General features: G+C 48.6%; 1 protein-coding gene across 1 annotated transcript in view; it reads left to right on the top strand.

Annotated features, from left to right (window-relative positions):
* Positions 1-7,820: 7,820 nt before the first annotated feature.
* Positions 7,821-13,178, top strand: part of Skor2 (SKI family transcriptional corepressor 2) — a 45,628-nt gene continuing 40,270 nt past the window's right edge. The window contains exons 1-2 of the mRNA XM_013118020.2: positions 7,821-8,096; positions 10,177-12,824. Of these exons, the coding sequence (XP_012973474.1) occupies positions 10,227-12,824 (2,598 nt within the window). The 5' untranslated portion in view covers positions 7,821-8,096; positions 10,177-10,226. The remainder of the gene's footprint in view (positions 8,097-10,176; positions 12,825-13,178) is intronic.

Genomic DNA, 13,178 nt, shown 5'->3' with positions numbered 1-13,178 from the left:
AGTCTCAGAACATATATCTTCAAATTCCCTTCAGTCTCCATCTTACATCCAAACTGGCAAGAGTCTCAGAACATACATGAAAACCTGAAAAGAAATTCCTATGTTTAGGCTGGAGGTCTTTGCCAGGGCCTTTGGCTTCTCTGAGAAGCACTAAACAGCTACCCATACAAGTTTATATCATAGAATTCCCAGGGTCTCTAGACCCCGTAGTATTTTACTGGGACTCCTTGAGGCCATCCCACAGGCAAAGGTATGTTTCTTACTAGTAGAATTTGGCACCAGCATTTGGAAGTAGTTATTGTAGACTGCACTACCACCACTGACTGTGAAACTCAGAACTGCCAGGGACTTCAGGAGTCTCCCTCTGAGCTTGTCTACTGCTTAAGAGTTTTTATCATGCCCTCTTTATAATGTTCATCTCCTGATCTCTGAGTATACCAAAAAGCCAGTTGGACTTATGATATTTCCCAACTGGGAATTACAAGCAGCTTATGAAGAGGGAAATTGTTGCCCAAGCCTCAAGGAATTTAGGCTTTGTCTTTATAGGAAAACCTGCAGTCAGTTATGTTTCCCACCCATATCAACTCCCCTCCAACTCTGCAAAGCCCAAAGCCAGGACTTACTTTTAAGAACCAGGAGTTCTGAAGGTGCAAGGGAAATGGAGGAGAGAGTGTTCTGGAATTGTATGTGCATCAGTAGGAACAAAATCTAGGAGGAATGTGAAACTAGATAAAGGGGTAGGAAGAAAACAGATGGGAGAGGCTAGCCCTGGGGCAGCATTGGGTTGTTTACTTCTCATATAAAACACAACTCTCCCAAGTAGGAAGTTACTGCAAACAAGTATCAATAATGAATGGATCTCCTGTAATAAAATACTTACATAATTAGCACAAGTCAAGTGGTTGCATTATGTCGAGGTTTTGGCAATTCTGAGCTGGAAGACTTTTGCTCCAGAAGTCTCCAGAATGGCATTTATGTTCTCAAGAGAAGGTGAGAATGAAGCCCTTGCCTACCCTCCCTGTTCTGTTATGATATGGTTTTCCATTTCTGAACCAGAACCTAAGTACTTCTGAAATATAACAGAAAACTCTCTTTGGTGAATTCAGAACAGTCATTAACATTCAGTTTTAAGTGAATGTTAACAGTAAATAAAGAAATCTCTTGATTGTAATAGTAGTAACAAAGCAATAATTACCCAGTAGGTGGTCATCAGTAATGATAAATGTGTCATTATTACTGTGTGAGTCTGGGAACTCGCTTTTGGAAACTACTTCAGACTTTCTAGCAGCATGGCTGGTTACAAAGCATTTCTTAGCCTGCAAAAGCCATATAATTTTATACACAATTTAGGTGAAAATAAATTTAAATCTGTATATTACATTTTTAATTTCAAGTTAGTAATTAAAGTTGGTTCATTATGTCTCCTCTGAAACCCTCAGTTCTCATCTCCATGGTTTGTTTGTGCAATTTGTTTCTAAGACACCCAAGGTTACACAGTTCTAAAAGATGGAAAATTTAATTATTTGCCTACATTAAGAGTTTGCCGGTGATATCATAATATGTTTTTGAAAAGTTTGGGATGCTTATTGCCTTCAGTCTTGGGATATTCCTGAAAATATGACACCCAGAAAATATTCAGATAGAGTTTTGAAAGGACTTTCATTTTTGCATGTTTCAAGATATTTCTTTTTTTAACAAAAAAAAGTACTTACAATCTTGGTGCTTAAAGGCTTCAAAGTTGGGGTAGCTAACCATAAGATTTATTTGACTAATGTGTCATGTCACCTTTAGCTAACACCAAGTTAAAGTTTGCATTCAGAAGAAACGCTAAAGGCATCCTGCTTACTGGAAACCCAGAGAGCACATGGTAGTTTATTCATGCAGTGGTGAACAGCGTCAACCTTGGGGGCAAAGCAGATTTTTCAGGTGGGTGGTATTGGGGAAAAGAACAGGCAAAGAAAAACAAAAATGCCTTCATTTCCCCAGAAAATAAAATCTAACGTTTCATCTAGCAGTGTCAGCTGGGGAGATGTTAAATGTGTATCTATGTCATTTTCTCTCCAGTGACACATCAACAGACAATCTATACCCCTCCCCCTAGCCACCTCCCTCCCTCTCTTATCCAAGCTGTCAAAGGTCCTGTTCTACATCCCCTGTGTCAGTCACTTCTTAAACTAGTTCCCTGAAATAGAGAATAAAATAAACCCGAGCCCCACTTGATATATTTTGTAGTAGTTGAAATCTTCGTACAATTAAAGACTCTTGTGGGAATCCACCTATACACTTGCCTTGGTTTCCTCTTTCACAATCTCTGCTTCTTGCATCACTTTCTCCCTCTCCCATCTCCCCTTTTCTTCTTTCCCTTCTTTTGGAATGGCAATCAAATAAAAAAGCGAGCATCTTGTCTTGTTATTCATTATTACAGCAGCATCTTTTAGATGCATCTTTGCCAATGAAAACTCCATGTAGATGCCTATCCTTTTGTTGTAGCAGCCTAGGTTATTCAGGAGCAGAGACAAAAGCCTGAAGTGATGTGATCTAAATGAGCTCCAGGGTTTTCCAGCTGGGACCACCTCCATTTCAAAGGACCCCCTCCTTTTCAGTGTGCAGAGAAGGGGAGTGGAGGGGGTGGTTCATATGAGTATGCATGCTACTGGAGAGGGAGAAAGAGGAGAGGGAAAGGAAGAGTGCCTAGTGCACAGGCTTATTCCTTGTGCCACTGTCCATCTCTGATGCACATTGCAGGTGTATTTAGGGAAAGCGTGCATCCACAAATCTTTGGGTGTTTTGTTGCCTTCATCAGCTAATATTTGTTAAGTGACCACCACATATGCTAACTTCATGCTCCAATCTGGATTTAGTACTTCTATAAATGATGTGTACACATGCCTTGCTCTCTTCATAGATGTGTGAGGACTCTAAGAAAATAAATGTTCATTATCTGTTTACAAAAGAAAAGAATTGCAGTAGCAAATGTCCTCCTTGTTCTTGTTCTCTGAACTGATAAAGAGCCGCTGTTTGTGCCATTTATGCAAGTTCAAGTTTTCTTGTAATAATGGCTTCCTTTGATAAAGAAAAATTAAGATTTGATTCTTCCCTGAGGGTTTCAATTTCTCACAAAAGTGTGTGCTTGAAATTTAAGAGGGAGTCATTGATTCCCATGTAGAGTTTAAGGGTGTATAGTCTGGGGTGCATTTTCTCTTTCCTTCCCTTCCCCAGGAAAGTTTGTGTTCTCTCTGCTTTTCACATGCTGCTGGGGGAAGTGTCCTTTTTAATAGACAGTATTTAGAGAAGCCTCGGAAATTATATCTGCCTCCAAGGGCCTTTATCATTTCTTTATGATTTCCATCTACAATGAACCTTTGGTTGGCTTCTGGTCCTTGTTTTACTTCAGGTGACTCTGCGTGAGTCAGTGGATTGAAAATCAGAAATTCTGAGCTAGGCTTGCCAAGTTGTGGAAAGGATGGCAACTGAGAATTGAGAGTAGTCAGCAATCATTACCATTATGGTCATTATCCTTGGTAGTTTTTTATTATTAATTTCTTTTAAGTGGGGTGAACAAACACTTGTTGGAATTTTGGCTACTTGTATTTAAAATAGATGTTAAAACTCAGTGTGGTGACACATGATTGTAATCACAGCAGTCGGTAGGTTAATGCAGGAGAATTGAAAGTTCAAGACCCCATTTATAATTAAGTAAATAAATAATGCCATATTGGGGCTGGAAAGATGACTTGGAGTGAATTAAAGAACACATACTACTCTTGCAGATGACTGAAGTTCAATTCCCAGTACCCACACTGATTGGTTCACCATGCCTGTTAACTCCAACTCCAGTAGAATGCAACCCAACCCTCCTCACACACAAAAATACATAATTAAAAATAAAATAAATATTTAAAAATACTATCCATTAGGGATAAAATACAGTTTTAGAGAGGAAAAGCTGACATTTCTGAGCGTAACATGGTTGCACCTCTGCATTAAGTTAAAACATCATTGATGCTACTTATTATGGAGTCACTGATGCTATCTAGCACATCTTCTAACATATGGAGCCATTGTCCACGTTCTCCAGGGACGGGCAGGTTAAAGTACCCTGTATTTCATGTGCCAAGCACACCATATGCATATTGTTTAATTCTCACTTCGACCCAAGAAGTTACCTGTCAGTCTCCTCATTTTGCAGGTGAAGCTTGTGAAATGTAGGTATCTGATCAAGTTTCCACAGCTGAGGAATGGTCACAGGAAAATCTGTGCCTGCTTCACATGACTACAAATCACCTTTATTTGGTGACTTCATCTGTCCACCAGGCTTCAAATTTCCTTATGGATCTCTTTTTGCACCCCTGGGAGTGACAGGGAAATCATGTGTCTCCCAACTGCTACAGAAATACCAAGCCACCAGCATTTATGTCAAGGACAGGAACTCCTACCTGAGAGTGTAAACAAACAAAAGGGGAGAAGGAGTGGGAAGGGGTATAGGGATTGGATCTTTTGCTATGTAACCTGATGCTCAGTTCATAAGCACCCAGAGTGGGAAGAGAGCCTTCTGATTGTAATGGATTTATTGTATTAAGGTCTTTATATTCTAAACGGGGGCAGATGAGAGAAGTTAGAAGTGTGATTCGCACATTACCTCTTGCCTGCCTCCTCCCAAACCTGAACCTAAAGCTCCCATGACGACCAGCTAGCTAGGAGGGTTCCTCTAGGATCTGTTATGCCTCGGAGCAACGCATTGTTTAAGCACCGCGGACAGCTCCTCCCCTAGCTTAGGCCTGGGCGTTCTACTCAACCAGATGAAGGCTCTGAATCAGCCTATTTCCAAAAAGGAAGAAGCAGGACCCGTCCCTGGCTTCGTTTGAATTCCCTTCAACCAGTTGTTAATAGCCTCAGCTATAAGACTCCATCAGCGCTGGAGTGCTGTCCGTGTGCTCTTGCAGAGAGGCCTCGCTTCTCGCCTCTCCAGTTCCGAGTGGGGCAGCTTGGTTTGTGGTTTTCCTTTGGGTCCGGGCGTCTGGGCTCCTTTACCTGTCCTTGGCCTGGGTGAACCGCAGCCGCCCGGAATGGAGATGGGAGTGGAAATGCTCTCCTTTGTACGGTGATAGATCATGCAAACGGGTGACACCAGTTTAACCAATAAAACTATTTGAATCAATTAGCAGACTGAGGAGAGTCCCGACGTGTAAAATGCATGTCCGCTCGAATAGGAAAGCATTGATTAACTCATCCCAAACAGCCTTCTCCTGCCTGGGCTGACTCCTCCCAGGGTCGGTCAGGATCCCAGATGACAGGGCAAGGATTGGCACAACCCTGGGGAACAGCAACATGGGAGTTGTTCATAAAAAGAGTCGAGGCTATGGGTAGCAGAGTACTTAGAGAACACAACTGGGCTTCCATGCACCCTCTCACTCCGACAAGGGACAATTCTCTGAGAGTAGAACTACTTTGAAAATAACTATGTTGTGCCTTCCAATTCCAAGAATTCAACTGCCTTGGTTTTTCAAGCAGGACGTCCAGACTCTCTGAGAAAATAAAATACTGACTCTTTTTTATAATTATTTGAATAAAAATTAGCCTTACACTACACATTTCTCTTCCTAGTGAAACCTTTAAAAACTGAAGTGTCAAGCTTATATTCAGTAACCTCCAAGACACTGTGGCAGGTGAGGAAGAAGTAACTACCAGTGCCACCAGGGTGTGGTGTCACTGCAGGGACAGAAAGACATGAATTTCTTTTTAAGGAAAGATTTCTGCCGTTTTTCAAGATGGATTTCTCTGTGTAACAGCTCTGACTGTCCTAGAACTCGCTTTGTAAACCATGCTGGTCTCGAACTGACAAATATCAACTTGCCTCTGTCTCCTGAGTGCTGGGATTAAAGGCATGTGTCATCCCTTCTGGCAGAAGGCACCTTTTTAAATAGTGGGAATCTGCCTTTTTATCACATAAAGGGGGCTGCATGGTAAAAAGCACAGACTGGGGGTGCTTCCTCCCCACAGTGCTGCCCGGGCATTTCCCAGGAGTATCTCATTGAGAGATGATCAATTTCTGCCACCCCAAATCCAATTTCAAGACCTGCCCATTTGTACCCTTCTGTATAGCTAGAGCTTTCCTTCTGGCTTCCTGAGCTCTGGGGGCAGTGAGCAAGTCTAAACCTATTTTGTAGATGCCCTGGACTCCACAAAAGGGGGCAATGGAGAATGGAGGTGCAGGCTTGGCCCTGAAATCTTGGGAAGAGAGGAACAGGCTTAGGGATAGCTTGTCTTCCTGGTGATGAGATTGGAAAACAACAACGGTGCTTTTTTAGGCAAATGAACCTGGGAAGCCCCCAAGTCCAAGTTCTCCATCTTGTACAGGGTCTCTAGGAGCATTAGAGAGAAAGCACAGAGCTGATTTCAGCTCCTTAAGACAGGATCTAATTTGTGCTTTTGGTGCCCTTAGAAATAAGGAGATAGGAAAAGCAAATTTCACTGTCATTTGAAACTTCTGCCTCCAACAAACATCACCATTTCCATGGCCCTGAAAGTTTAAAAACAAACAAACAAATCTCCTGCACAAAGGCCCTGACTTGCTTGCCCGTTGACTCTCCTTGGCTTTGTTAACATTTGGAGACAAGTTAAGATTTCATGTTTTTATATTTGTATTTAGGGCTGTGTGTTTGTGCTGTAATGGGATCCGGTTGGGTTTTGGGCTTAGTGGAGGTAGGTCCATCGTTTCTACAGCAAAACTGTCCATCCCTAAGCCTGTTTTGCCAGGCAGTCACTGGACTTCATCTAGGATGTGACTGGAAGAACATAACCTGCTGCTCCTGTTGCAGCAAATACCTTCCTTAGAATGTCCTCCAAACAAATGGCTTCTTTAGTTTCTGATAAACTGGCCAGTGCCTGTTTTGGCTCTTAAGACCCAGCCAATTAGGAGATAACATTGCACACTTGGTTAATATCTCAGGGTGTGCCTCACTTTGGGGAGCTATGGAGAAAGATTCTTTCTCATCCTCGTTGGCTCCTTTTCGTGGGGAGGTCTGCATGCCCTTTCTGGAATCTCCAGAAATGTATTTCTCCAGGGAAATGGGCAATTTGTTCAAAGGCTGCCAGATTGGGGGCCTCTGTAATAGGCCCCCTTACTTTTTCTTTGTGCTGACATTGAGTTGCAGGAGAGTTCTAACTGCGTTGGTAGATGAACATACACTGGCACCCACTGGTGTCTTCATCCAGTTGTACCCACCGTAGACCAGACAAGGCTCCGTGGCTGCTTTGCCCTGAAAAGTAAGGGCAAACCCGGGATCTCTCACTCATCTCTTCCCGACTCACCCAGTTTCCTCCTTGGTAGAAACTTCTCTCCTTTCTCTCATTCTGCAGTGTTTCAAACGAGGTGCTGAAGGTTATTGGTTCCCCCAGCAGACTGCATTTGTATCTTCGGAAACACAGAGGCTGCTAGGAGGAACGGATGAGCAAGGAAGGTGACTTCGAGGAGGGGCTAATACGGGCAGGCAGATACTTAGTTTGCAGATGTTCTAGAAGCTCCCTAGAATGCAAGCAAGCAGTTCAGCTTTGGACTCCTAAACCAGATCAGGGGATTCAGCCTCGTTGCCGTGTTTTGTTCCCAGATTGGGGAGGTGTCAGTTGCCATGGGCTAGGTGGTGGCTTTCGTGCCTGCTGGGAAAGAATCTCTAATGTAGCTCCTTCTCGCTTTCACTCTCCCCCTCCCTCCCTGTAACATGCCAGCCCTTTAATGTGGAGTGTCAGGGAGACGGTGACGTCACCCTGCCCGCTGGGTGGCGTCCCCTCCATCGGACACGAGTTCAGAGACAGAGAAAGGCGCTGTCAGACTGCGCTCCACTTGGGGCTCGCTTGCCGCGGGTTTCCGCGTGCCCACACTTTCTGCGGTGGAGGGGACACCCCGCCGCAATCCAGGCCCTCATTCTGTCCCCCGCCGGGGTTCGAGAGCCATTAGCTCGCGCCAGCGCAGGGATCTTCGCTCAGCTCGCCTGAGTCCTGTTCGCTGGATTCGAGGACCCGCTTGGATGCTTCGCCTCCGAGCGCCCTCGGAAGATGGGCCGGCAGCCACGCGCTTAAAGACATCAAGGGGTTACCAGGTACGACCTGAACCGTCTTGCCCTAACTGGCCGGTTGAAGAAACCCAACTGAGGAGTTTCTGCCATAGGTGGAGGGGTGGCGGGCCTCGGAAATGATGGGTAGCAGAACCAGAATTAATTTGGGGGTCATTGCCTCATGATACAGATGGAGAAGTTTGTCAGGTTCCTTTTTCAGTTCAACTAACTTTTAATTGTCTCTCATTTCACCCCTCAAAATACACCCCAACAGAAATCTTATTCCTGTCTCTGCTGACAGAGTTTCTGGAAGGGTATCTGGGTAAATGTCGGGGGACATAAAAAAGCAGGCATTTCTGCCGGGTCTTCCGCGCGAAGCCTGCGGTTCCTAACGCGGAACCAAGTCAGCATCCATGGCGTTTCTAAGAAGCAAGAGTTCGAGTTCTCCTAGGGTCTTGTTGATATAATAAGGTACTTCTCTGAAAGAAAAAATGAACGTGGGAAGGTTGGTTGTGTCAGGCTCAGATATCATCACGCCTTGAGTGCCATTTAATGCCCTAACCCCCGAAAATATGTCCTCTGATTGTGAAGTGACTGACACGCCTAGTTATGCTCTCCTTCGAACAAGAAGGCTTGTTTGGCCTTCTTGCCTTCTTGGAGGTCGCAGAGCATAAAGTGAGCTGAAGAACCCCGGGGCAGCAGGTCAGAGGAGGTCATTCAGATGTCATGGGGACCCAAAGAAGCAACATCCTTGTAACCATTTGATTGAGGGAATTGGTTCTCTGTGATAGTTGAAATAAAAAACCAGTTTGCTGCCAGGCGACGGCCACTGGTGATTTTCCAGGGCAAAGGACAGCTTTGGCCTACACATGATGCAAGCAGCTACAGGAAAACCATTGCTTGTTTTCCTGTGGAATGCACCGTTTTAACTTGTTTTGACTTATCGTTATTTTCGCGCAGGTTTCTTTGCTCCATATTTCTCTATTTTCAACTTAATGGATATTTTCCCAATGGGGTATCCAGCTGATCAGGTGAAATCATTTTATTTCAGACTGAACCCATGCACCCATTTTCAGGGCACCCACGATTGTTTACCTAATCTGGAAATTATGGTTACCTTTGGGTGCACTCTCAACATATAACAGTATTGACATAGCCAAGGGGGCAAATGTCACAGAAGTTGACTTGTGTGAAACTGAATACACTTTTTAAACCTCTGCCAATCATGACCCCCAAGAACTGTTTCTTTTCGAGCTTTGAGGTTTAACATGTTTGCCTGTATTGGCCCGTACCTTGTATAAAAAAGACAGGAAAGCACTTTTAATGTTTATGTCTCCAACTTCTTCTTGATTCACTATCTAGATGTCCTTAGCTCATGAAATGGGTCATTGAAAATTTGAAAGCGACATACTTTATTTGGGAGCAATCATGAATCCCTCAAATTTTCTAATTACAGAAATAAAATAATACCGAATATCAAGGACAGGGAAGAAGAGATTTCATTTTACTTTCATGCAACGTTTCCACCAGTAGTGAATCTCACTTCAAAGAAACCACAGACACCACAAAAATCACTTTTCAAATGTTTGGGTTATTTTTTTTAACCAAAATCAATTTTTCAGGTACATCTGAATGTGTTCTCTCTCTCTCTCTCTCTCTCTCTCTCTCTCTCTCTCTCTCTCTCTCTCTCTCTCTCGATTTAGGTGTTAATGGCCAAGACCGAGTTCTTCATGACTTGTATAATCATTAACGACAACAGTCATTCTTTCGAATTCCTATTGGGCACATATCTTGTTCCAACAATCATTTTATTCCATAAATCTGGGATGTCTTGAATTTCTTAGGAATTTGCTGAAACCGATAAATAGATAGGTAGATGGACAGAATTTACTTGGGACGCAGAGGACAGAAGAGAAATTGCTAACTCCGGGTCGCTTAACTTTCTCAAGAGCAACCATGAGGGGAGTTTTAAAATATGACCTTTGTGCATCTGAAACTCGCTCAGTTACCCAGTAATAACCGTGCCTTAACCAAGGCAAGGAGCTATATCCAGTTAGTTAGTTCTCATCCCTCCCCTCTGTCTTAAGACCGGGAGGCTCAAGCCAACTTTTTCCTTTCTTTCCAGTCTCCAAGGCAAACCCGGAGCGCTAAGCCCGCGGTTCCGCAGTGGAGGAGATGGCTTCCAGTCCACTGCCAGGGCCCAACGACATCCTGCTTGCATCGCCATCGAGCGCCTTCCAGCCCGACGCTCTGAGCCAGTCACGGCCGGGCCACGCCAACCTCAAACCCAACCAAGTGGGCCAGGTGATCCTCTATGGCATTCCCATCGTGTCCTTGGTGATCGACGGGCAAGAACGCCTGTGTCTGGCACAGATCTCCAACACCCTTCTCAAGAACTTCAGCTACAACGAGATCCACAACCGCCGAGTGGCGCTGGGCATCACGTGCGTGCAGTGTACGCCTGTCCAACTGGAGATCCTGCGGCGCGCTGGGGCCATGCCCATCTCTTCACGACGCTGTGGCATGATCACAAAGCGTGAGGCCGAGCGCCTTTGTAAGTCATTCCTAGGCGAAAACCGGCCGCCCAAGCTGCCTGACAACTTCGCCTTCGATGTGTCCCACGAGTGCGCCTGGGGCTGCCGCGGCAGCTTCATCCCAGCGCGCTACAACAGCTCTCGCGCCAAGTGTATCAAATGCAGCTACTGCAACATGTACTTCTCACCCAACAAGTTTATTTTCCACTCCCACCGCACCCCGGACGCCAAGTACACGCAGCCAGATGCAGCCAACTTCAATTCCTGGCGCCGCCATCTCAAGCTCACAGACAAGAGCCCTCAAGACGAGCTAGTCTTCGCCTGGGAGGACGTCAAGGCCATGTTCAACGGCGGCAGCCGCAAGCGCGCGCTGCCTCAGCCCAGCGCGCACCCGGCCTGTCACCCGCTCAGTTCCGTCAAGGCAGCTGCGGTGGCCGCCGCAGCCGCAGTGGCCGGGGGCGGGGGACTGCTGGGCCCGCACCTACTGGGCGCGCCGCCACCGCCACCGCCACCACCACCCTTGGCTGAGCTGGCGGGCGCACCGCACGCCCATCACAAGCGGCCGCGCTTCGACGACGACGACGATTCCCTACAGGAAGCAGCTGTGGTGGCTGCAGCCAGCCTTTCGGCAGCCGCAGCTAGCCTCTCGGTGGCCGCGGCCACAGGCGGCGCCGGGCCGGGCGCAGGTGGTGCCGGGGGTGGATGCGTGACCGGCGTGGGCGTGGGCGCCAGCGCGGGGGCTGGTGCGGCAGCTGGCACCAAAGGCCCACGCAGCTACCCGGTCATCCCAGTGCCCAGCAAAGGTTCCTTCGGGGGCGTGCTGCAGAAGTTCCCGGGCTGCGGGGGCCTCTTCCCGCATCCTTACACCTTCCCGGCCGCGGCCGCAGCCTTTGGCTTGTGCCACAAAAAGGAGGACGCGGGCACAGCGGCCGAGGCCCTGGGGGGAGCGGGCGCCGGGAGCACAGGTGCGGCGCCCAAGGCCGGTCTGTCAGGTCTCTTCTGGCCCGCGGGCCGTAAGGACGCCTTCTACCCGCCCTTCTGCATGTTCTGGCCACCGCGGACCCCCGGCGGGCTGCCCGTACCCACCTACCTACAGCCCCCACCGCAGCCACCGTCTGCGCTTGGCTGCGCGCTAGGTGACAGCCCGGCCCTGCTGCGCCAGGCCTTCCTGGACCTGGCCGAGCCGGGCGGTGCTGGTGGCAACGCCGAGGCAGCGCCCCCGCCGGGCCAGCCTCCCCCCGTGGTGGCCAATGGCCCTGGCTCCGGTCCTCCCGCTGCTGGGGGCGCGGGAGCACGCGACGCGCTCTTCGAGTCGCCCCCGGGCGGCAGCGGCGGGGACTGCAGTGCCGGGTCCACGCCACCCGCAGAGCCAGGAGTGACGTCTGGGACCGGGGCTGCGTCCTCCGGAGCCGGCCCTGTGGGCACCCGTGTGCCCGCCCCCCATCACCCGCACCTCTTGGAAGGGCGCAAGGCGGGCGGCGGCAGCTACCACCATTCCAGCGCCTTCCGGCCGGTGGGCGGCAAGGACGACACGGAGAGTTTGGCCAAGCTGCACGGGGCGTCTGCGGGCACGCCCCACTCTGCTCCAGCGCCCCATCACCACCATCACCACCACCCGCACCACCACCACCACCACCCTCCGCAGCCGCCCTCGCCACTGCTGCTGCTGCCGCCACAGCCGGAGGAGCCCGGGTCGGAGCGCCACCACCCAGCCCCGCCGCCCCCGCCGCCGCCTCCCCCGCTGGCCCCGCAGCCGCACCACCGAGGTCTCCTGTCCCCCGAGGGCACCAGCTGCAGCTACCCCAGCGAGGACAGCTCGGAAGACGAGGAGGACGAGGAGGAAGAGCAAGAGGTGGATGTGGAGGGTCACAAGCCACTCGAAGGCGAGGAAGAGGAGGACGGTCGAGACCTCGAAGACGAAGAGGAAGAAGACGAGGAGACGGGGGTCCTTCTTGGAGACTCCCTGGTTGGCGGTGGCCGGTTCCTCCAAGGCCGAGGGCTGTCAGAGAAGGGAAACGGCCGGGACCGCACAACGCCCGCCACGGGCCCTTTCCCTCTCGCGCTGAACTCCTCCAGGCTGCTACAGGAGGATGGGAAGCTGGGGGACCCCGGAGGCTCGGACCTCCCGGCGCCCCCACCCCCACCTCTGGCTCCCCAGAAAGCAAGCGGCGGTGGAGGCAGCAGGGCAGGCAGCCCTGTCCACCATCCATCACTGGAGGAGGAGCCCACATACAAAGATGTAAATATCCCCTTTAGGCTCCTTCAAGCTAATTATTATTATTTAAATGCACCTTTAGGCTGAATCAGTTGCATATGCGCAGGAAAGATGGATCACCACATTTCCCCACAGAAATGAAATATTCAGTGTGTTTAAGAGCACTTCTCAGGAGTCAGGGTTCTCCACAAAAATGTGGTTCCTGGTCTTTTTCTTTAAAAAAAAAAAAGTCTTTGCAGATTCAGGACCTCGTGTCCCTCTTAGATTTAAGTTGACTGCTCATAGAAGTTGGTACAGAACCCGTAATCCAAGTCCCTTTAGCTGCCAGTTCACCAAAGAGACACTGAAGCCGTTGGGATAATCCTATTCACTGTTCTT

The sequence above is a fragment of the Mesocricetus auratus genome, unplaced genomic scaffold (assembly GCF_017639785.1).
Source record: "Mesocricetus auratus isolate SY011 unplaced genomic scaffold, BCM_Maur_2.0 Super-Scaffold_6730, whole genome shotgun sequence".
In the NCBI taxonomy this organism is placed as follows: domain Eukaryota; kingdom Metazoa; phylum Chordata; class Mammalia; order Rodentia; family Cricetidae; genus Mesocricetus; species Mesocricetus auratus.
This window is presented reverse-complemented; position numbering and strand designations above follow the sequence as displayed.